The sequence below is a fragment of the Chaetodon trifascialis genome, chromosome 1, assembly GCF_039877785.1.
Source record: "Chaetodon trifascialis isolate fChaTrf1 chromosome 1, fChaTrf1.hap1, whole genome shotgun sequence".
In the NCBI taxonomy this organism is placed as follows: Eukaryota; Metazoa; Chordata; class Actinopteri; order Chaetodontiformes; family Chaetodontidae; genus Chaetodon; species Chaetodon trifascialis.
In genome coordinates this window covers 31,276,092-31,301,318 of record NC_092056.1, presented here as the reverse complement: position 1 = coordinate 31,301,318, position 25,227 = coordinate 31,276,092, and the positions used below count along the sequence as shown (strand labels likewise).

At 43.3% G+C, this 25,227-nt stretch overlaps 2 protein-coding genes across 2 annotated transcripts in view; both read left to right on the top strand.

Moving 5' to 3' along the window:
* Window positions 1–16,734, top strand: part of LOC139333685 (transmembrane channel-like protein 3) — a 42,240-nt gene extending 25,506 nt beyond the window's left edge. The window contains exons 15-22 of the mRNA XM_070966293.1: window positions 873–940; window positions 1,286–1,414; window positions 12,088–12,198; window positions 12,571–12,696; window positions 12,788–12,866; window positions 13,777–13,819; window positions 13,911–14,184; window positions 15,738–16,734. Of these exons, the coding sequence (XP_070822394.1) occupies window positions 873–940; window positions 1,286–1,414; window positions 12,088–12,198; window positions 12,571–12,696; window positions 12,788–12,866; window positions 13,777–13,819; window positions 13,911–14,184; window positions 15,738–16,734 (1,827 nt within the window). The remainder of the gene's footprint in view (window positions 1–872; window positions 941–1,285; window positions 1,415–12,087; window positions 12,199–12,570; window positions 12,697–12,787; window positions 12,867–13,776; window positions 13,820–13,910; window positions 14,185–15,737) is intronic.
* Window positions 16,735–17,366: 632 nt separating this feature from the next.
* Window positions 17,367–24,972, top strand: stard5 (StAR related lipid transfer domain containing 5). The gene is made up of 6 exons (XM_070962484.1): window positions 17,367–17,927; window positions 18,499–18,548; window positions 20,855–20,987; window positions 21,550–21,667; window positions 23,451–23,544; window positions 23,678–24,972. Exons 1-6 carry the CDS (start codon window positions 17,838–17,840, stop codon window positions 23,826–23,828), a joined length of 636 nt encoding a protein of 211 aa, XP_070818585.1. The 5' UTR covers window positions 17,367–17,837; the 3' UTR covers window positions 23,829–24,972.
* Window positions 24,973–25,227: the final 255 nt, after the last annotated feature.

The window sequence follows — 25,227 nt, the reverse complement described above, 5'->3', positions numbered from 1 at the left end:
TGGTGACAAAGCAAATAAATTTGTGTGTCACCTTAAAATGCTGCACAGTTCTATCTTCTTTCCATGTGATAATTTCTGTTTTGCATGACATTGATCTTGTGGTGGCTAATCTGCAGTAATACCTTCAATTTTATTAATGAAGAAATGAACAAACTCATTGCATTTTTTAGTGGAAAGCATATCAGAGGCAGCAATAGCACTAAAAATGATATGTGCAGTATTGCTGTTGGTAGAGAAGAAAGATTACCTTCTCCTTCTCACTTCTAAATCGTAAATTTTGAGTTTCTTATAGCCAACAAGAGGTCTGTCAGTCTATCTGTGCATGACTTGTAAGGCAGGTCTGGACCACTTGTGAAGTTTCTGTACATTTTATGAAAAAGGATGTGAAAATTCTTTTAAATCACCTGTGCGTGCAACTTCAGAACGACTCTTTTTGTATGAGTGGTTCATGTTTTTTTGGCTGCACAATTTTGTCAGATGGAAATATTCTAGATCTCTTGTTAATCGTTTTAGACACATTTGCCCCCAAATTCAGCCCAACATATTTGTCATCATGCTTCACTACAAAACATATGCTTGCTCAGCTGAGTTTACAAGGTTAAGGAACTACTAACCATACAAGAATTGCATTATTTCAGGTGTCCGTTTAGACAGTTCATTATGGTCTATTTTTAGGGATTTTCCACCCTTAACAAAAATACTGGTATTTTGAGTCTGATATGGTTTTTCAGCAAAGTTCTGTTTACTCATTAAAAATTCTCCTAACAGACTTTCATTCTAATATCATTGCATGATCTAAAGACGTTTTGGTTGAGAATCTTAAAGTGGAAAAACATAAACTCCACAATAATGCCCTTTCTGCCTTTCCTCAGCCTGAATATGGAGAATTCAAAATAGCAGAGAACGTTTTGCACCTGATTTATAACCAAGGAATGATCTGGTAAGTCTTAATATTTGTCTAAAATAAGTGAAAGACTCTTTCTAATTCCACTGTATCACCTTGGCCTTGTCACTGTGTTTGTAATTGAGGATCTAATTCAGAGTTAATAGTTTGGCCTAGCCAGTCTCCATGACCATGTTTAAAGGACTGTGACCCTCTATAATGTCTCCATTACACCTCTGTGGCTGGCTTGACTGTATTTCCTCAACTCATTTCAGAAATGTCGCCTTGCAGTAATGAACATAATGGCGTGAAACCATGAGCTGGTGGATATAATGCCTTTTATATGGACTGTGACCCTTGTGGCTATGTGTGTGTATGCGTTACTCTCTTTCTTTCCTCCAGGATGGGAGCATTTTTCTCTCCCTGTCTTCCTGCCTTCAATGTGTTGAAGCTGATTGGTCTGATGTATCTGAGGAGCTGGGCTGTCCTCACCTGTAATGTTCCCCATCAGCAGGTGTTTCGAGCCTCCAGGTCTGAGACACACACACGTACACACACATGCTTCTATCATATATACTGAAAATGCTATTAGTCTGACCTCTGAAGAATCCTAACAAAGACGCACGTTGCCAATAGAAACAGTCGATTATGTTTGTTTCTGCAGAATGGCAGGAGAAGAACCATTTGATTCTCTTTTTTAGCTTCCAACAATATCATCTTATTTACAGCACTCAGCCTCTTCATCAGGATAACATAATTTGTGGTGACTGGGCTGAAGTCAAGCAATAAAACTGATCCTGCACTTAGGCTATTATCTCAACCAGGTGTGAGTCTGAAGGGTCATGCGTTTGGTCATATGGGTGTGTGTGTGTAAACGTCCATAGCTAATCTCGTGTACTACTGGACACATCAGACTAGTATTTTGTACACGTTTATAATTGTATGCTCAAAGGGCTCTCGTGGCTTCAGTGAGTCATGTTTTTTGGAAAAACCTGTTTTATTGACTGCTGTGTTTTATTTCGCTGTCATATACTGCTGACTCCTCACTCCTCATAACTGGCTGGAAGGGGCTGCAACTGATTAACTGCTTCAGTGTGAAGTCTTGTTTCTGCTAGGGGCATTAATGTTGGTGGATTCTTTGATGGCATTTTCACTTTGAAATTGAGTTTACATGGCTGTTGTCTTAGAATCTGCATATTTTTCATTATGCATTCCACAACTCTCATGCATACATGCTGGACTCTCAGCCTTGTCTGCACTCTCTGTTCTCCACCCACATGCCGCCAGACACACCTGGCAGAGATCTGCATTCACTCTAGTTTGTAATTTTATGGTGTATTATATTTGCTACATGCATTTAAATAATCCACATTACAACATAAATATAAATGATATACTGTATATCATGACCCTGCCCTGGAAGTCAGAACACAAAGGAAGACACATGATGATAAAGTTTTACCAAAAGGGTATTTTATTAAACCAAAGTACAAATGCCAACAAAGGATTGTTAACATGTGGGGTGTGGAGCATAGTCAGTGGCCTAAGTGGGCATGAGTGAGGATTGTCTGTGTGTGTGAGTGCTGTGTAGTGCCAAACAAAACAAAAAGCTGACCAAAGAAAGCAAAACCAAACCAAATGAGTGTCGTTAGGCAGAAGGGAGAGCAGAGAAAAAAAGGCAAACATTCACCCAGTACTGTACTGCAGCCAGACTTAAACACTAACCTAAGTTCAAAAGTATACATTCCTTGAGCACTCTTCATCTTCTCAGTCATCTTCTCATGAGAACTGTGTCAGAATCTATTGCATGTAGTTCGGAATGTGCAAAAATATTTAATCATATGGTTGACTATGGTTTCACCAATAAACAACTTATTATTGCAGATTCTGGGATATTGAAACTTTTCTTGTAACTAAAAATATTAAAACCTTGTTGAAATCTTTTCTTTTTCCGCTGCATGGGTGTGATAGGACTCTTTGACATGTGATAGAATTCTAATAGTTTTAAAGAGAAAGATCAGTCAAGCTTAATCTTACACACAATGCACAGAAGAGGATATATAGAAGTCTTTTGTGACACACACACACACACACACACACACACACACACACACACACACACACACACACACACAGCTCTGTACAGTGTGTGTATGTGATCTGCTCTTTGATAAAGACATAAACTATATCAGCACACTGCTCCTATTACACATCATCAGCATGTTTTTCTAGCTATTATTCTCATCCCTTTTCTTTTGCTATGGTGACAAATCAGTGTGTAGCCCTACAGTACACTATATGCATCTTCCTATGCATTACACACAAAGTGCTCGGCCCACTCTGATTTATGTAACGAGGCTGTCATTGCCTCTTTCAGTCCTTATCAGTCACTCCCAGATGTGGTGGAAAATCCAAGCAGCAGCCACACACACACACACACTCACACACACGCATGCACACACGCTCCCACACACACACACACATACACACACACACACACACACACACACACACACACACACACACACACACACACACACACACACACACACACACACACACATACACACTGATGTTGTGTTTTTATCACTTGTGGGGACATTACATAGACTTACATTCATTTCCTGGAGCCTTACCCTAACCCCTGCACCTCCCCACCCCCATTACTCTGGGGGTGGGATTCAGTTCCCATACCCTAACCCTAGCCATAACCCCTATTTGCCTATTCCTAACCCTGTACCTAACCTAACCTTACCTAATCCGTAACCCTATCCTCAGTCTACACCCTAAAATTTAGTGATTTACATTAAGGGGACCTGCATTTTGTCCCCATAAGGGAGGTAAGTCCCCACAATGTTACTGTGTAAACAGATTTTTGTCCCCACAACGTGATAAATACCTGGTCTCTCTCTCTCTCTCTCTCTCTCTCTCTCTCTCTTGCTCTCTCTCACACACACACACACACACACACACACACACACACACACACACACACACACACACACAGGCAGTCCACTAAACAGCTGAGAGATGATTTCATATGGGTCATTAAATGTAGTTGCGCTTGAGGAGAGAGGAGAGAGATTGATACTTACATATTGCTGTTAGTAAAGAAGGCTTTTTTATGCCCCCGACTCATTATTATGGAGTGCTGAGCCACTTGATTGTGTGTAACACCGAGAGTATTTTTGTGATAATATGGATTTTGCTTTAGCATCATTGCAGTTGTCCAGTTGTTTTGGACCTCAAATGAGGAATGCAACAAATAAAATGGGAGAATTGTTTAGAATTTTTAGAAGCCACTTGAAATCTTACATTGATTCAGCAAAGCAGCGGGTTGGAGGTTAAACAGCAAAACACAATTACATTTTCTTTTGGAGTCGGAGCAGGGATGGATAAAAGGCTGACATTGGAGGGGTCAAGAAGTAGAAAACAGGATGAGGGAATAGGAAATGTAACTGGGGGTAAGGTGATGCAGAGTCTTTAATGTAATCATCAGGATCTTGTAGTTTATTCCGATTTACTACAAAAAAAGATATAGAGAAAGAGATATGTGTATCATTGGCAAAGCACAGATATGACACGCTTTGAAAGCGGCTGAACAAATGACCAAGTGGAAGCGTGTAAAATTAAAAAAATAATTGGACTCACCCCTGAGGGACACCACACAGCAAGGGAGCTGAGGAGGACACATGGTTGTTGATATGGAAATTAAAAATTGATTTGTCAAATAGGAATGAAACCATTTTAAAGCTGTTTCAGAAATGGCAACAAAGTTATATAACCTATAATGTAAAATGGCACGATCAAAGGCAGCAGCCAAATATAGTATCATGAGAATGGAGTGTTCACCTTTGTTCTACATGCATAAAAATATCATTGGTTACTGTCAGTGAAGAGGTCTGGACATGTATGGAGTAAAAGCATCAAGCCATGATGTACACAAATCATTAACTCAAGAAACTTGGCCATTAATAATGGCTACAGACTGCTCATTAAAGATGCAAGATTGGATTGAATGTTATTGTAATAGGTAATAAAGGGGCATCAAAGGTAATACATTTGTATTACAGACAAGGTCAATCACAGCTGCACAAACTTTGACGATTTAGAAATGTTTAAAAAATCTGAGGAAATTAGTTTGAAGGGTCAGTGTCAATGATAAAGTCACAAACTACAATGGCCTTATCACATTTAAGAACAGAGGACAGTGACTCTCAGAATTCTTTGATAAAACCCATGAGTTGAGACATCAATAAATGATTACACTGCAAATTGGGTTATCACCCACAGTTTTAAAAGTGAAAGTCTCAAAATTGATAAAAGAACTAAAAGTGTGATGATTCTTCAAAACAGCTGCAATACTCCCACCTGTCAGGCCCGAACTCAAAACAGGACTCAGGAGCAGAGAATGACAGTGAGCAGATTTTTATTGAGTCAAGACAACCTCAGTGCAGAGCAAACGAAGGGGCTATGAAACCTGATCTATGAAAATACTCAACTACTCTAGAGAAAACAAAAAACACTCCAAAGGAGGAAAATATCTCAATCACGGATCTATAAAAATTATCAAAATCAAAATCACTCACAGAGAGGAAAATCAAAAGGCTACAAAACTTTAAACTAAAGTCTCTCCGAATGGAGAAAGAGCTAACAAAGAAACAGAAAGAACAGGACAGAAACAAAAAACTCTCCTAAAAGATGGAGGCTAGACTCACTTCAACTATGAACTATATGAACTGAAAATCACTCCAAAGGGAGGCAAACCAAGAAAGCAAATTACTCAAAAGACTATAAATGCTAAACTAAACTACAGAAGTTACAACAAAAAATCACTCTGACGAGGAAACAAGACTTACAAATACAGACTGTGGCTGTGAGCTATGATGCAGGCTTTGGTGATCGGACATAAGACGAAACACTTCGGCACAGGACAAAGGGAGACGCAGACTATTTAAACACATGAGGGTAATGGGGAACAGGTGGACACAATCAGGAATCAGGGATGATGAACAGGTGACACAAGAGGAAGGGCAAGTGATCTGAAACGAGAGGAGAGTTAGACTTTCAAAATAAAACAGGAAATGACAAGACAATAACCCAAGACAGGACGACCTCACCGCAGTGTGACAGTACCCCCCCCCTAAGGGCCGACTCCTGACGGCCCAGGAAGTTCAGGATGGTCCCTGACAAAGTCGTCTATGAGGGACCGGTCCAGTATGAAGCGGGACGGGACCCACTGACGCTCCTCTGGGCCATAACCCTCCCAGTCAACCAGGTACTGCTTGCCCCGACCCCGGGTGCGCACTGCCAGCAACCTCTTGACCTTGTAGACAGGACCCCCGTCTATAACTTCCGGAGGAGGAGGGGGCGGGGGGGCCGGGACCATGGAACTGTCCTTGACTGGTTTGACCTGGCTTACGTGGAACGTGGGGTGGACACGGAGAGACCGGGGCAGACGCAGGCGAACTGCTGCAGGACCAATAACCTTAGTGATGGGGAATGGCCCCACGAAGCGTGGTGCCAATTTCCTCGAGGTGGTTCGGAGGTGAAGGTTCTTGGCTGAGAGCCACACTCTCTGGCCTGGCTGGTATGCAGGAGCGGGCCGTCTTCTCCGGTCCGCGGCCTTTTTGACCCGGTCTCCCTGGCGGATAAGGAGCTGCCGGGCGGCCGCCCAGATTCGTCGGCAACGGCGGATCATGGCATGGGCGGAGGGCACCGACACTTCAGGTTCCTGGTCCGCGAAGACAGGAGGCTCGTAACCATACGCACATTTGAAGGGTGAAAAACCTGTGGCTGAGGTGGGCAGGGAGTTGTGGGCATACTCGACCCAGACCAGGTGTTTGCTCCATGTTGAGGGGTTCTGGGACACCAAACATCGGAGGCCGGTTTCCAGCTGCTGGTTGATGCGTTCGGTCTGGCCGTTGGCCTCCGGGTGATAGCCTGAGGTGAGACTAGCCGTGGCCCCGATGAGACGACAAAACTCCTTCCAGAAACGTGACACAAACTGGGGCCCCCGGTCAGAAACAATGTCCCTAGGAAATCCGTGGACTCTGAAGACATGGTTAATCATAATCTCAGCCGTTTCTTTGGCTGTGGGCAATTTGGGCAAGGCTATGAATCTAGTCATTTTGGAAAATCTGTCTACCACCGTAAGAACCGTGGTGTTACCTTGGGAGACCGGGAGCCCCATGACGAAGTCCATGGAGATTTCGGCCCATGGTCTGGAGGGGATGGGCAGCGGCTGAAGAAGTCCCATACGTGGCCTGGAGGACGTCTTATTCCTGGCACAGACCGAACAAGCCTCGACGTACTCCCGGACCTCCCGTTCCATGGATGACCACCAGAACCTCCGGGAGATGGCATACATGGTGCGCCGTACCCCCGGATGACAGGAAAGCAGCGAGGTGTGAGCCCAGTGGATCACCTGTGGGCGCAGCTCAGCCGGGACAAACAATCGATTCTCGGGACACCCACTAGGTGGCAGGCTCTCACCGTTTGCATGCTTAACCTCATTTTCTATCTGCCAAGTCACCGCTCCAACCACACAGGTCCGTGGAAGGATTGGCTCTGGTTCTTTGGCAACAGGCTCGGGGTCGTAGATTCGTGACAGGGCATCGGGCTTGACATTCTGGGACCCCGGCCTGTAAGAAAGAGAGAAGGAGAAGCGGTTAAAAAAGAGTCCCCACCTGGCCTGGCGAGAATTCAGTCTCTTGGCTTTACGTATGTATTCCAAGTTCTTATGGTCGGTCCAGACAATAAACGGATGTTCCGCCCCCTCAAGCCAGTGTCTCCACTCTTCCAAGGCCAGCTTGACCGCCAGCAGCTCCCGGTCGCCGACGTCATAGTTCCGCTCCGCCCTGGACAGGCGCCGCGAAAAGAAGGCGCAGGGATGCACCTTCCCGTCCTGTTCCGACCGCTGGGACAGGACTGCCCCAACCCCTTCATTGGAGGCGTCCACCTCGACCACAAACTGCCGCAGAGGATCAGGCATCGTGAGAATGGGAGCCGTGGTGAAGCGGGTCTTGAGGTGCTGAAAGGCTGCCTCTGCCTCCGGAGTCCAGAGGAATGGCTGCTTCGTGGAGGTGAGTGCATGGAGCGGAGCCGCTATAGCACTGAAGTGTCTGATAAACCGCCTGTAAAAGTTAGCAAAGCCGAGGAACTGCTGGACTTTTTTGCGGCTATCAGGCGTGGGCCACTTGGCCACAGCGCTCACTTTAGCCGGCTCCATCTGCACCCTTCCAGGGGCTACAATGAAGCCCAGGAAGGAGACGGTGTCGGCATGAAACTCACTTTTTTCTGCTTTCACATAGAGCTTATTCTCCAACAACCGTTGGAGGACCTGGGATACATGGTTTCTGTGAGTTTCTAGATCTGGTGAGTAAATGAGAATGTCATCCAAATACACATACACAAACCGGTCTAAAAAATCCCGGAGCACCTCATTTATCATAGTCTGGAATACAGCTGGGGCATTAGTGAGACCGAAAGGCATGACTAAGTACTCGTAGTGGCCGCTAGGAGTATTAAATCCTGTTTTCCATTCATCCCCCTCTCTGATCCTGATTAAATGATAGGCATTGCGTAAATCTAGCTTGGTAAATACCTTAGCCTGCTGCAGCTGGTCGAAAACAGACGTCATCAGGGGCAGGGGATAGCGATTTTTGACGGTGATGGCGTTTAGGGGGCTGTAGTCGATGCAGGGCCTGAGAGATCCGTCCTTTTTCCCCACAAAAAAGAATCCGGCCCCAGCTGCTGACGAGGAAGGACGAATAAGCCCCGCCCTCAATGATGACTCTATGTAATCTTTCATGGCTGCTTTCTCTGGCCCGGAGATGGAGTACAACCGGCCCTTGGGTATGGGGGAGCCAGGAATCAAGTCTATGGCGCAGTCGTAGGGCCGGTGTGGGGGAAGTGACAAGGCCTTGCTTTTGTTAAAAACCTCTCGGAGGTGGTGGTAGCAGGAAGGCACGGAGCTCAGGTCGGAGGTTTCAGAGTCTGTGGCAGAGGTGACAGAGAAGTGATTAATAGCAGTCATGTTATTCCCCTGGACCGGAACCGGTTTGCGGTGGTCCACACAATCCTCCCCCCATCCCATAATAGCCCCTGTTATCCAGTTCACGTGGGGGTTGTGTTGACATAACCAAGGGTAGCCTAAAACCAGAGACTGAGAGGGTGAAGTAACCAAGTAAAAGGTCAGGAGTTCCCAATGCCCCTGGATCTGCAGATCCAGTGGTTCCGTGGCGTGAGTGATCAAAAACAGTTTTTTTCCGTTGAGAGCCCTGGCTTTGATGGGGCTGGCCAGGGGGTTCGATTTTAACCCCAATGTCTCCGCCAGCCCCCAGTCAATTAAGCTCTCATCGGCCCCAGAGTCTATGAGTGCCTCAATGTCCATAGTGATGGCATGGTGCGTTACCTTAACAGGCGTCAGGCTGCGCGGAGCGCGGTCCGTGGCTGGGGGTTGACTCACCTCCTGGATCTTTTTGGCCGGACAGGTAGCGACGAGGTGATTAGATTTGCCGCAGTAAAAGCAGCTGCCTTCCTGCTGGCGTCGTCGTCGCTCCTCTGGTGTCAGCCGTGTCCTGCCAAGCTGCATGGGCTCCTCTTCCCTCGAACCGCTGCTCCGTGGTTGCCGGAGCTCACGAACCCGGTTGTCAGTCCGGATGGCAAGCGAGATGAGTGAATCCAGGTCCGCAGGCAAATCCAGGGGCAACAGCAGCTCCTGGATATGAGTCGCCAGCCCCTTCAGGAAGACATCGTACAGGGCGGTGTTATTCCACCCACTCTCCGCCGCCAGGGTGCGAAAGCGAATAGCATAGTCGCACACCGAGTCCCGGCCCTGTGTCACTCTGCTCAACTCCCTGGCCTTTTCCCTGTCAGTCGACACAGGATCGAAAGTCATCATGAGAGCAGTTTTGAAGTCTGTAAAAGAGGAGCAAAGCGGAGAGTCTCGAGCCCACTCAGCGGCGGCCCAAGCTTTGGCTCTCCCTGTCAGGTAGGAAATCATGAATGCAATTTTAGACTTGTCTGTGATGAATGCGTGCGGGAGCTGTTCAAAATGTATGGAACAATCAATAAGGAAAGCCCTGCATTGTCCTGGTTCCCCCGAGTATCGCTCCGGGGAAGCCAACTTGATTCCCATCCCGGCCACGCCCTGGGACGCGGCCGCAGCAGGAGCTGGGGGTTCTGGCGCCGCTGATGGTGGGGCTGTCTGCCGCAGGTGGTCCGTCAGCTCCCTCACCTGGGCCGAAAGCTGGCCAAGCTGACCCACCATCGCCGTCTGGAACTCCTCCTGACGAGAGATGCGGGCTTCCTGAGCCTGTAACGTGGCCGCCCACCGGCCAGCCTCTGCTGAGTCCATACTGGCCGAAGTGTACTGTCAGGCCCGAACTCAAAACAGGACTCAGGAGCAGAGAATGACAGTGAGCAGATTTTTATTGAGTCAAGACAACCTCAGTGCAGAGCAAACGAAGGGGCTATGAAACCTGATCTATGAAAATACTCAACTACTCTAGAGAAAACAAAAAACACTCCAAAGGAGGAAAATATCTCAATCACGGATCTATAAAAATTATCAAAATCAAAATCACTCACAGAGAGGAAAATCAAAAGGCTACAAAACTTTAAACTAAAGTCTCTCCGAATGGAGAAAGAGCTAACAAAGAAACAGAAAGAACAGGACAGAAACAAAAAACTCTCCTAAAAGATGGAGGCTAGACTCACTTCAACTATGAACTATATGAACTGAAAATCACTCCAAAGGGAGGCAAACCAAGAAAGCAAATTACTCAAAAGACTATAAATGCTAAACTAAACTACAGAAGTTACAACAAAAAATCACTCTGACGAGGAAACAAGACTTACAAATACAGACTGTGGCTGTGAGCTATGATGCAGGCTTTGGTGATCGGACATAAGACGAAACACTTCGGCACAGGACAAAGGGAGACGCAGACTATTTAAACACATGAGGGTAATGGGGAACAGGTGGACACAATCAGGAATCAGGGATGATGAACAGGTGACACAAGAGGAAGGGCAAGTGATCTGAAACGAGAGGAGAGTTAGACTTTCAAAATAAAACAGGAAATGACAAGACAATAACCCAAGACAGGACGACCTCACCGCAGTGTGACACCACCATGGCCAGTTAACCAGGGTGCATTCAGTTAATTGTAACTGGGTGGGCAGAGCCCCAAGAAAGGACAGAACTCCTCAGTTTAACTTAGGTCTAGGTTACACAATGTAATTTGATAATTGAGGATGAAAGATTTATTAGATACAGACTGACACGATAAAAATATTTCTTTATGGTAGTTCAATGATAAAAGTCCAGTGCACCGTGGAGTCTCTTCCTTTGCTTCAGCTGCTGTACTGATGACAGTGCTGGCAAGATACATTGTGATCACACTCGCTGGCTGTTAAGGGAAACACTAGTAGAGTCGTTTCTGTTGTCTGGCATAATTTGGATGTTGTACGGTCAGCATTCTGTACCAGAGCCTAGAAGTGGACAACTCTAGTTAAAACATTGGCTTTGGGTTTAAAAATGGTTCTGTTCTGTTCCAGTGGAAATTATTGGTTGCATCACACCTCAAAAGATTTGCTTTTAATTTCAAACTACATATCATTTTCATAATTTAGTGCTAGCTGATACATTATGTTGTGCTGATTCAGGTCCATGTCACATAAAGCTGACATTAGGGATGTATGATTTCACATCTGCTCGGTCTAAATGTCCCAGCTGCCTTTCAACAGGATGTTAATTAAGAGCACCTAATGAACAGAATGCAGTAGCCAAGGGTTGGAAGAACAGTGTCTATAAAAACAATTCCCCAGGGTTGCTTCTTCTTTTTAAACGTGTTCTTATTCAGCCTTTCTTGATAAGATTTACACCTATTTCACTGAAATGTTCCAATAGGTCTAAATGGAACTGGACAGTGTGAATGCGTTTGTAACTTATGTCATGTTATGTAACTGAAGACATTTTACAGCTTCTCCCTCTTTAATCTGTAAGTTTTTCCACATAGACTTGAATTTTTGTGGCATTTGGCTGAATTGTTCAGCAGATTAAATGTCTGAAAACAACAGGAATGTGAACATTGTTCATTTTAACACACACACACATTGTCTTTGCTTTAAACAATTTCCCCTCAGGGATCAATAAAGTTTTTCTGATTCTGATTCTGATTCTGCTGTATTTTTAGATCAAACAATTTCTACTTGGCGATGCTGCTTTTCATGCTGTTTCTTTGTATGCTGCCCACCATCTTTGCCATAGTGAGATACAGACCATCACAGCACTGTGGACCATTCAGGTAAACACATACTGTCCGATGCATTTATTTACTACAATGACATTGGACGACAGGTGAGCTAGCTTCTGACCCCTTAAGCAACTGCAGTGCTGGACAAATATCTCTGCAATGAGCAGAAACACACACCCATTTCACAACTTGTCGACATGTCCTTTAAGCTGTGCAAAAGGTGTCTTTAAATGTGTTGTATCTCTGTTTATATGGCCAGCAGGCAGTTCTTTCTGTACTTTGGACCACAGTTTGGACAGGGCGTTCCTCACTTCGGTCACAATGTTGCTTGCTTCCTTAGGTGTGGTTGTGTTTATATTATTTCTAAATGTTAATGTAAATGAAAGTATTTAAATGTTATGTTTAATGTTAAATGTATTTCAGTGGCCAAGAGAAGATTTATGACATCATCTCTGAGACAGTGGCAAGTGACTTCCCACTGTGGTTCAGTAAAGTGATGAGTTACGTTACGAGCCCTGTCGTAGTGCTGCCAGCACTGCTGCTACTGTTGTAAGACTGCACACCCCCCCACTCACACACACACGCATGCATGCAGAAAAAAAAAACAAGCCATTGTGACTTTTGTCCCTGTTTGTTTCAGCATGCTGATATACTATCTCCAGGCTATAGCCAGATCCCTCAAATTCACCAACAACCAGCTGAGAATGCAACTCCAGACTGTGAGTTTCTGATGAGTCATTGTCATATTGGATCAAGCAATCTTAATTTGAACATATATCATTTAGGACTGACTCAAAATATGAAAATAATGAAAAATAATGAAAGACATTATCAATTACTGGATACTATTTAAACAACATAATACAGCTGTGGCTCAGGAGGTTGAGCGGCCGTCCACTTATCAGACGGGTGGTGGTTTGATCCAGTCTACATGTTGGAAGTATCCAAGACCCAACAAGAAAAGCCACAGCTACTCATAGCTACCATTGCAGTATAGCAACACTGGCAGTATTAGCATGTAAATAAATAATGTATTTAATTGCAATAAAACAAAATGCGTTACATGACACTTACATGTACAATCAGAATTAAATGGAAATTAAATTTACAAGCAGTGCTTTCCAAGGATGGAAGGTGGAAAAGATTAGATAGCTGAAGCTACAAGATGACCACATGTAACGTAAACTGAAGGATTTCCTGATCGTGATCTCTAAACTATGAACTAGTTGTGTCCTATGACTAAAATAACCAATAAACGCAATAGCCAAAAGTGAAAAAGGAGAATAATGAATTACTCCCAAATGAATGGGCACTCATCACTGGGCAGAGGAAAATACTAAAAACAGATGCAAAGTTCTTACAGAGCCTGACAACATTTGGACATTTTACATTTAAAAAATAAATGATGAACATGATGAATCTCATCATAACACTGTTTCAAAATTGATCCAAATAGGATTAAAGACATTAATCAGCAACAATTTTGCTAACTAAATATACATTTTAAATCACTTTTGAGCAAAATGTAGAACACAAGTATGTAAACAAACCCATAGATGCAGTCGTAAACTGAATATTACAGACAATGACATGCAGTGGTCTCAGCAAGATTTCCTTTAATCTCTTCAGGAGCGGACTGAGGACAAGAAGAAAGTCTTCCAGATGGCTGCAGGTATCTGGTATATTTTCAGGTCTCCTGTGTGTGTTCCATCAGTGCTTGTAGTGTTGTGACACTCACCCTGTGACATTTAACCCAACCTTAGCGAGACTGCAGGCTCCAGAGGCTGCAGCGGATAAAAAGCCAGATCAGGAGGAGAGTGACATCACAAGCCAAGAGGCCTCTATCCACACTCCATCTCCCCGACGGAATGGCAGCGTCACAAACTTTCATTCCCCTGTTCATCATGGAAACAGTATCCGCACCATTACCCAATCAGCATCAAGGGCAGACCTGAACAGAGGAAGTGTGGCTGGATCTGTCAGAAGTCCACCAGTGACCATACGACCCAAACACAGGCTGGAGCACATACCTAATAGGTCTCACACACACTGGCACATTGCTTGTTGTTGTTGCAGGTTGACTTAAGATAACAGGTGACCTCTTACATGATGGATATGTGCCATTTTATTGATTACGAATATAGTGTAGAATTGAAATAGTGACAATGTGGCCAATGGGAATGTCTAATACAGGAGTGGATGTTTTTCCTTTTCAATTTGTAGAACACCCTTCAAAAGCTAAACTATTCATATTCAGTTCAATTCAACTTTATTCCAGCCTCATAGGTCCAATTACTAAAAAATAAATATATTTAAAAAAGGACAGTAACACAGAGATATAATCACTGCAGCTCACAAGTCTACAGTGATTACCATGCATCACTTTGTGGAGGCTCAGTTAAAGCCATTATAGTCACAATTTTTGAAGCGCTCTTTTGTATATACTTGCTGGGGTTTTTTTACCTAATTCTATCTTTTACTGGTGCTGCTGTAAATTGGAATTTCCCCTTGCGGGACAAATAAAGGTATATTGAATTGAATTGAATTGAATTGAATTGAATTGAATTGAATTGAATTGAATTGAATTGAATTGAATTGAATTGAATTGAATAATCAACACATAAATTTATACATGAAATACCTCAACCTTGTCCATCTTGGGAGCGTGAACAAGATTCTAAATGTATCATTAAATGCAACATGATGTCTATTAGGCTATAAAAGGGCTGTTTTAACATCATCTGTACTGTACTAGCATATTTGCTTGTGTGTACAGTTTGCAACACTGGTGCTGCACATCCCTAACATGATACAGTTACACACATTATGATACACAGCCCTGCAGCTCCTTGAGATAATATTAGTTTCATATACAGGACAAGCTGCATGATGATAAGTTTTGGTCACTGGTAACAGGTGATTATATAATGATTGGGTATGGAAGGGGCATCCTCAATAGGCTCAGTTGCTCACAAGCAAGGATGGAGCGAGGTTCACCACTTTGTTGAATGGATGAAAATGAATGCATCAAACATTGGGATTGTGGTTCAATCTCTGGTCCCTGCACTTTACAAGCTGAAGTGTCCTTGAGCAAGATACTGAATCGCAAATTGCTCCCAATACTGTGCCACTGGTGTGTGTGAGAATGGTTATCACTCCTGATGAGTAGGTAGCACCTTGCATGGTAGCCTCTGCCACCAGTGTAAGAATGTGTGTGTGAATGGGTGAATGCTGACTTGTGCTGTAAAGTGCTCTGAGTGGTCGGTAACCTAAAAATGCACTATTGTAATCCATTTACCATCACTGCTGAACAAAAGACAAATCGTACCAAAATGTTAGTTTTTTTTATGTGTTCAAAGCTTCATTGAAACACACTGGTCATTTGTTTTCATTCATTTCAGTTGAACAGTGATTGAAGCCTGTGAACAGTGAATCATAATTTTGTCATAATGATGAGATGTTACGTAACAATGCAGCACAGACATTTCAGATCATGTCATGCTTTTGAACAGCATTATGCAGTGGCAACATACCAACAATAAGTACAAAATATTAATATCAGATGATTCTTATGTGTTGTCTCATAACAGGCCCCCACCATTTCTTGGTGGTCCTAGTGGTACCTGCAGGTCCAAGTCCTACCACCACATGGCGTATAATCCTCCAGCTTGCTGTTCTGACAACATCCACTCTGACCCCCTGTGCAGAAAGACCATGCGCTCCATACATCCTGTTGAGGCTGCCGGGATCATCACTGCACAGAGCTACGGAGGACGACGCGGTCACACCACCCGGTATGTGATTGTTAACGAGCATGAGCCCAGGAAGAAGTTGCTGCGCTCTGCTACACGGATCCCACGCCATTACCTCATGAAGGAGTCTGCAGAGATCCTGGAGCTGTACCCACGCAACATCAAACGCTACACACCCCGCACCATTCACCAGCAGCCACATCCTCACTGGTCCCACCCTTTACAGCAGCATCTGAGTGAAGAGGAAGAGGAGAAGGAAGAGGGAAAAGGCAGGAGAAGGATGTCATTAGGGAAGGCTCATCGGCCCCGTTCTCTCTCAGACCTCCACCAGTCAGCACACTTCTACATTGGTGACCATGTAGAGAGCCACACGTCCATGGCTGCAGACAGCTGCACTGCTCAAGGAAGATACGGAGTGCAACAGGAGGATGAGGCAGAGGATGGTGAAGGAGAAATGGACTGGGGAGATTTAGAGTCACACTCCCGGTTCAAGTCCAATGTGAGAGGAGCACACCCTCTTCTTGTGCGAACCAGGCGTCACATCCATTCCCCCGCAAGACACCATCAGTCCAGGAGCAGGCACATGGAGTCTTATGTGAAGCCCAAGACGAGACCAAAGCTGGAGACCCCTCTGACTGAGTCAGACTCAGCCTCCCTGGCCTCCAGCAGCGACCAGCAGAACAGCAGCACTGACCAGTACATTCAAGTCATCCACAACAAGGATCGCTGTCTCAAGTCTGATACCAGCCAAGGAAAGCTGGCCAAAAAAATTTCCAAAACCAGCTTTGATCTACATTTTGCAGAGTCAAATGACCTGGTCTCTTCCAATGTATGACATATTTACTAAAATGATTTATTCTGTTGAAGTTTCTCAAAATATCACACACAGCTACTATATAATGTGCTACTATATGCTAGGCGTTAATACACTGAAAGCACAGAGGGTTTTGTCATTATATCTTTCTCCTATGTATGTGTGTAGTTTTGTGTCATTTTGAAAAGTCAGATAATGGGTTACTATAGCAATGTATGTAACAAAAAAACAAATTATACTGACACAATTAATAGTTTGGTAGCTTGCATGAATACACCTGTTTCCCATGCAATCACAATAAAATTGTCAAAAATCTCACGTCTGTCCGACCAAGCCTATACCTTGAATGAATAGCGTTTCATCTGGATTGAAGGGATCACTACAATTCCCAGTTTGCCTTGTTGCCACCGCTGCAGCGCAGGTGTAGGAAGCCAATCAGATTACGGGCGCTTCTGCCTTCAATTTAAAATAGTTACGTGGAACTTGAAGGTCAATTAAATGTTATGCTGTGCACAAACCAATAGTACAGTACTCGATTTAATCACCGAACGCTGTTGGAAATATGCTGAAAGTGTTATTATATTACATGGAACATTTTCAGAGATGGTCAAGGTTGTGAATAGGGATTTCTTTTGAAAGCCATAACCGGAAGTGTATTTTTTTCTGGATGATTTGACACATCTACTGGCGATTCCCGTCGTACTGTCGGGTATTCATTCAACTACTTTTAGATTTTAACGTTTTAACAGAGACAGAGGTGGGCTGTCGTGTGGCTTAAAGATAACAATCAACAGTATCAGACAGGATTGGGGATGTTTTCTATTTATATACCTCGTACTCGCGAGCTAGCTGCTTGTTAGGTGACGATGCGGGCATTGCATAGCACGTTTCATTCATTTTGGCTAACGCTAGCTTTGTAGTGGCTGTTCACGCTCACCTGAGCAGGTATTGGTGTAACGATACTTGCTAACATTACGTAACGTTACTTGTCGCTGCTGCAGTTGTGCCACATAGTCCAGTGTGATTTTTATTTTCTGTTGAATTTAGAGTTTCAGACTAGCTGTAACCTCAGCAAGTCTGCAAAGCGAATTAGTTAGCAAGGTAGCGTTGACTTCATATTTATTATGGATTATGAAGATAAAGCAAAGGCGGTGGCTGATTGCTTGCTGAGCTACAAGAGGGATGAGTCCGGCTGGAAAGTCTGCAAGAAATCGGTAAATGTTTGTTGTTATTATTGTCTGATCTGAAGTTTACGATATTTGTCCACTTGTGCTGTGCTGTGCCGTCAGAGAACCAACAGGTAGGTTCATTGGTAAATGTGCTGATGTGGCCTGGCTCACTGACGTAGGTAGCCCACGTGACAGGACAGGGTTAAGAACTGTAAGGAAAGGTAATAACAGTAGTTTTTGCACGAGTGTGAACCAATTCGAAATTTTGAGTAACTTTAATTAAGCATTGGAATCACCTGAGGAATGAATTGTTCTCTAAAAGTGTCGAGGTGGGCAGATTACAAGCAGAGAGTACAAATTTGACAGTATTTGACTGTCAAAAATGTTTGACACTGCCAGTTTTAAGGCACCTCAATGGTTGTTTGCTACCTTTGTCAGGCCACAATATATAATGGTAGCTTTGTTAAGGTCATTGGTATTCAGTGTTGCACAAGTATGCCCTGTCAAATTTTAATAGACATTAACTATTACAGTGTGTCAATGTGTGTATTACTGTAGTGTGTCAGAGGGAATGGCATGTACCAGGTCACTGAAAATGTACTCTTTTCTTTGGCAGAACGATGTGATTGTTTCTTGCCGTCCCTCATCTGAGTTCCCTGGGAATGTGTGAGAAAACTTCCATTTTTCTTTATCATGTAGATTTCATTTAACAGTGGAACACAATGCTAACATTTGCCGATTCAATTTTATTTTTATAGCCTGAAATCGCAAATCACAGTTGACCTCAAGGGGTTTTGCAATCTATACAGAATATAACAGAATAGACCCTCAATTCAGATAAGGGAAAAACTCCCCCAAAACCCTCAAAGGGGTAAAAAAGAAAGAAACTCCCAGAAGAGCAGCACAGCAGGCATCCCTCTCCCAGGATGGACTGACATGCAAAAGATATTAGGTGTACTGAACAGGTCAGCAAAACAGTCACAACATACAAAATTCAATGACAGAAAATACAGATATGTAGAATGTAAAATGTAAGTGAAGAATGTGGATCCAAGAGGACATTGATCAGCTGAGGGTGTTGCCAGACAGAGAGGACATGAGCCACATGACTTCCTTTCAACCACAGAGACCTGGAAGGAGGACAGTCCACACACACAAGAAGAGGCAGCACAGCATCACACAGAGAGGAGAGACAGATAAACATGCAGAGGGAGAGAGAGACAGGACAGCGTGCAAACTATGGGGAGAGGAGAGGCTGAATCTCCGGGGGGATGATGATCCAGATTCACATGTCTGGATGAGGCACTGACTGCCAGGCGAGAGAGAGGTTCAGGTTCAGGTTCAGCAGAGAAGAGTCTTAGTGAAAAGAGGAGAAGATCACGGAGGAGAAGAGCGACACACACAGTTTGGCAGCTTGTGGGAAACAGTAGCAAAAAGAGCAGAAGTTCGAGAAGCGCAGTGGTTAATCTGACATTTACAGTGTGCTGATTTCTTCTTGGCAGTATAAACATGGACCATAAGAACTAAAGTAAATGATTTGATTGAGACTGAGACTAACCACCTGTATGGATAATGGTACAGGGACAAGGCCTGAGGTATTGAAGGATGAGCACTAATTGAAATTCATGGAGAGAAGATGAGTTTTTATCTTAGATTTATCGGCCTCAACAAACAAAGACTGTCTGATATCAACAGGGAGGTTGTTCCAGAAGAAAAAGACACGATAGGAAAAGGCCCTGCAGCCCGCAGACTTCTTTTTAACACTGGGGACAGACAGGAGCCCTGTGTTCTGAGAGAAAACTCCCATTACACCCATTCTGTGGAACACAAGGGGTGTAATGAGATCAGACAGATGTGAAGTGTCATGACCATTTGCAGTGTTATGAATCATCAGAAACATCTTAAAGTCTGATCTGGCATGATAGGAAGCAAATGAAGTGAAGCTGCAATTGCTGCCATGCAGTCAGATTTTCTAGTTTTAGAGATTCTAGCTACAGCCCTCTGAGCCATTTGACAAGTTTTTGTACAAGCACATAGCAGACCAGACAAACATTACAGTGATCAAGCCTGGATGAAGCAATGGTGTGAATTAAGGTCTCATTAAGGCATCGGCCTTGGCCGAAAGAAAAGCCTAACTTTAACGATGTTACATCAAGGGAAAAAGATGATCTTGGTGCATTCTTTAATATGCTGATTGATGGGGAGGATAGGATAAAACATAATGCCAAGATTTCTGGCTGTTAAACTTTGGGGAGTGGTGCAGTTGTCAAGGTTTACTGTTACTCGGTAAAAGTGGTGTTGATGTCAAGCGGGGCCATGACCAGCATCTCACTTTTATCACTTTTATTTTCTATAACTATGTATAATTTGGCAAAGAGATGAAAACAGTAAAGATCTTTAAAAAGTTTAGCTGGAGGGAGTCCAGGAGACAGGTAGTTGATTTCAAAGGTGAAACCAACTTGGACAATGAAATAGATTTTGCTGTTGTACAAGGGTAAACAGAAGGACAAGGATACCAGTCATGGCCTGTGCCTACAGCTATGACCATATGATTATAGTGCTACCTGCCCTGAGTATGTTAAAATAACTGCATTGATGAAGTTTAAAACCATTTCACAGCAAGCTATCCCTCAGAGATAATGTTGTGGCAAAGGTTGTAGTGAGTGTATCAGTGCTGCTACTTAAGCTTTTTCATAGCATTTGAAAAAAAATTTCGCTGCTGTTTGCTGCTACCAGAGAATACTTGAAAATTTTCAGTAACTTCAAGATGCCTGGCACAGTATTTCACATACATGTGGATGCATTTGAAATCACACGGTGTAAGAACTTTATGTATTTGGATGAGGACAGACTCAGCCACAACATGAAAACGTCAGTCCATGCAGTAGAATTACAGGGGTTAAATCACTTGCCTGTCATACTTTAATAATCTGCTCTACTGAATGTTTTGTGTCATCTGACTTCCTCTGCAGTTATAAGGGGGAGGGTATTGTCAGTGGCAGCCCTGAGAAAGTGTGGGAGTGTCTGAAACCTGTACCCAATGGGCTCAGAGTCAAGTGGGACAACAATGTCAAAAAATTTGAGCTTTTGGAACAAATCACAGAGGTGTGTAACTTCATTTCTCTCTTCTGATGTGAGGACATTTAATCACGATTATTCTGTATTAATAAACCCAGTTTTCACTCCATACAGTTGTCACATTTCTTTTGATTTCCATCAAAGTTTGAATGATTTTTAAAGCTGCACTAGGTGTCTTAACATACTGTATTGGGGCTTCCAATGGCAGCTACAGTGCTTGGAAACTGTAACTCTGAGCTGCCATACCAGAAATCTAGTGAGGTCACAAACTGATATTAATCCTCAGTGACCACTTCGGCTATCAAACCAAGACACATAAGACAGGATAATTTGTATGGGATTCTGTTTATATTTTGATCAAAGTTTTACTTGTCCCTTCTTGTGTTCTTGCTTTTTTTGCCCATTACCATTCTCATCCTAATGAATTTGGTTAATTAGGACAACTCCGCATACATTTCTTTTGACCTGAAAATTAGCCTGGTGCAGCTTTAAATGCATACATGTGATACCAGAGGTGTTATCCATCTTTGCTTTTGCTTTGTTCGACTCAGTCTTTGAGTACATTCCCTTGTCTCCCACTCTTGCACAGGACATCTCTATCTGCCGAACAGTCACACCCTCGGCAGCTATGGGCATCATAGCTCCACGAGACTTTGTAGATGTTATTTTAGTTAAGCAATACGAAGATGGCACCATTTCATCAAATGGTGCGTAATGACTCATTCTTGTCTCCTCTTCTTCCTGAGCTTGTTTCTCTTGTAATTTGTAAGATTTATTGTTCCGTGGAGTGGGGGCTGGACTGTTTTTACTTGCAGAAATGTTTTGGATGCAAGGCTGTTTCAGATTTTGCTATACAGGTCTGAACAGAATACATACAGACATTAACAGATTTTCTTCTTTTTCCCCATCTTTCAGTGGGTTATCAACCCACTGCAAAAAAATACAGAAACCTTGTTTAAGTTGTAGTTTTTCAAAGAATCTGGATGTGCAGTACTAAAGGTCAGAGATCTGTTTGTGTGTTTACCACCACCATTGCAGCTGTTTGGAAAAAAAATGGCAAACCAGTAGAAGTCACCAATGCAGTGAGGAGGACATGATCCTCCACTGGCTTCCCACCAACAAACAGTGCCAGCTGTGTTTGATGGGGCACCTGGCAAAGTGAGAAACAGTCCTGTCAGGGGTCATATTTGGTTATTTGTGTTCGGGAGAGAGTGCCACCCTGGCTTTCCAAAGCCATCACTTTAAAATCTGTAATCAGTCTAATTTGCCTCATCTTTGCAGTTGTGGCCAAATTCATCCCTTGGCTTTATGACAGCTGCAACTTTCCAAAATTCCAATATGAATTTCTATTTGTGCAGTGATGTTCTTGCCTTTCTGTGCACAAACAGTTCTCTGGCACCAAAGTGGCCAAAATGTGTTAAGCTAGAAGAGGTAAAGATGAGCAGAAACAGTCTGTCAGTCTCAACATGAATATGGGGACCTTGAATCTCAGGTTTTGTTCAATGCATTCCCATTTTATTTGGCCGCTGCTCAAGCCACTATTGCTCTACTACATCGTGAGGTAATGTTTTTCTGGGTTGCTGATTTCATTAAAATCATGGCTTTCATTGGCCTAGCACAGAAGAATCAGAAGAAAAAGCTTTCTCTGCATGTCGTATCAGGCAGTTCAGAAGCAGTTGCCACTCTTTTCTGCTGGTGTTATGAAGGATGACATGGCAGCAAGCAACCTGTGATTTTTCCTTTTGTCTTTTCTTTGAAAGGCACACTGCAGCCCTGTTTCTGTAGCTTGAAGGATCAGTCAACTTGGCTCTTATTTTTGTGGTCATTCATAGAAAATCTGTCCATTTTTATAAATAGTAAGCCACTGAGAGGATTTTGGAACAAGAAAATATTTTTCCAAATGACCTCACATTTTCAAACTGTTAAACAGTGCACTGAATTGTGGTTCCACTTTACAGTAATTGACAGTGCTAAAGGTGAACAGTTGTGTCCGTTGTGAACATCCATCACACATACAGATCTATTCCTGATAGGAGAGTGGCTTTGATAATCTGGATTAACTGTTGAATGAAGATACTTCTGAGTCTGCCTCGGTAGAGCACCCACTCTACTGTTTAAGGAAATGTTTTGCCTTTTGGGAAATGCACATCTTACTTTATTGCATAGATTTAGATGAGATGATAAATAAACGTGCACATCTATCCATTAAATGTGAATCAACAGCCAGCTCAGTTCAGCTGCAGTTTCATTGTGAATGGACAGATATGAGAGCAGTATCCACCTTCTAATCTAATTCCCAGCAACAAAGCAAATATTTCCCAAAAGGCAAGCTTCAGTTAAAAGTAAAACCCACTGGGCTCCTGGTGTACTTCCTGAGCTCTGATGGTTGAGAGCCACAGTTCTACAGACAGAAATATGGCCTCTCACAAGATCAATATAATGAAGACCAACGTGCATGCATGCATGTGTTCTGTGTGTCATGTCAAACAGCCACCAACGTGAGTCACCCAGGCTGTCCTGCCCAGTCTGGCTACGTGAGGGGATTCAACCATGCATGTGGTTGCGTCTGTGTCCCCATCTCAGGGTGAGTGCACCATCACACAAACACACACTGTAGTTGTTTGATAGAGGATATGCTGGCCAGAGTCCATCTCTACTTCTGCATCTCTTTTTTGGATTACAGTTTCTCTTGTGAGCTTCTTCTGTTCCATTTCCAGAGAGCCTAACAAAACCCAGGTGTTCAGCTTCTTCCAGACAGACCTGGGTGGCTTCCTGCCTCGCTCCGTGGTTGACTCGTTCTTCCCCTCCAGTATGGCTGAATTCTACGGCAACCTAGCCAAGGCTGTCAAATCCCTCAAGGACCTTTGACACCAGGAGTTAAGAATCCTGCCTTCAGACCTGAGGCCTACTGACTGGTCAGGCCAAAAATCAAACATTTGCTTATTTTAAATAGATCTAATCCACAATATATTTAATGTGCATTCCTGTACTCCTGTGTGACTGCAGGAGGAATCTAGTACAATCTTCAATGGTCAACCCTTCTTATTTGAAAGCAGCTCACACACTGAAAAGTCCCACAGTAAGAACGAGGGCTTGCATCAGACAAAACCTGCTTCCCATCACTAGGCTGAATTTATTTCCTCCAAAACAGATGTAAAATCTATATTTGTAAATGTGCTAAAAGTACTGAATATCTTTCCTTTATACCAGAATGACAAGTCAAAAGACATTTCCTCTGCTTCTAATTGCATACTTCAGTGTGTACAGTAAACATGCATGTTGCATGGACCTTACTTACCCTATGCTGGTATCAGATTATTGATTTTGAGTGCTGACTCATACCTCATATTTAGTTGTTTGTGTCGTACTTGAAATGCCATAGTTTTGTTATTCCCACTCACCTGTAAACCATGAAAATCTGCCTCGTTTCCCAGCTACACTGAAGCACAGGTGGGATAGCATAGGTGGCCTTTTTAAACAAAGGCAGCTCTTTTTTTTCTTTCTCAAATAACACCTTTTAATAGGACGTGCTCAGTACTGCTCCATTGAGCAGACAAGTGTCTTCCCTCTTGTCATGGCATTGGTTTCTAGTGGACATTTCCCTCTTCTTTTTCTTCATATACAGCTCCTTAAACGCCTCATGCAGTTTGGAGATTAGAACCAAACAAAGCTGCCTGCAGTTTGGCTCACTGGTTCAGTATAGTCTCATATCTACAGCACATTTTACAGAGCTTTTTCCAAAGTGGTCACCAGTTGAAGCTGGATTTTTCAGGCCTTTCTTAATCAAAGGGGAACAAGTAACATGGACAACATGAATCACATATTGAAGATGCAATAAGATTCATTTTTTGTGGTGAAATGAGGTCACTGCATGTGTAAAGTAACTTGATTTAGGGTGTAAAATAGTATGATTGTGGTTTTGGCTAATATTTTCAAGACATCAAGCTATTTTTAACAGATGCTGTAAAATTGAGCACTGGGTGTGGCTCAATATAATAAAAAAAAACTTGACAAGAAATACAGTACTGTTGTTCATACATAAAAGTCTAGCCCTGTGAGTCATGATGGGTTTCTCATTTGGGCTTCAGTGTCTTTCCCAAGGATGTTTAGTGTGTGGACGTAAGTATCGAGCACTCAGCCATATTCTGTAACTTTTCTCAGACCTGGTGCAGTGCAACAGCAATTTTGCATTCAGGTAACGTGAAGTGTATCATGCATCGTTTAGTTGGTAGTAGTGCATACACACACACACACACACACACACACA

Excerpts from the sequence above, each read along its gene's own strand:
- stard5 (XM_070962484.1), top strand. The coding sequence starts at position 17,838 with ATGGATTATGAAGATAAAGCAAAGGCGGTGGCTGATTGCTTGCTGAGC. Across the intron at positions 18,549-20,854 it reads TCTGAGTTCCCTGGGAATGT|TTATAAGGGGGAGGGTATTG; the intron begins GTGAGAAAACTT and ends CTTCCTCTGCAG. Across the intron at positions 20,988-21,549 it reads TTTTGGAACAAATCACAGAG|GACATCTCTATCTGCCGAAC; the intron begins GTGTGTAACTTC and ends ACTCTTGCACAG.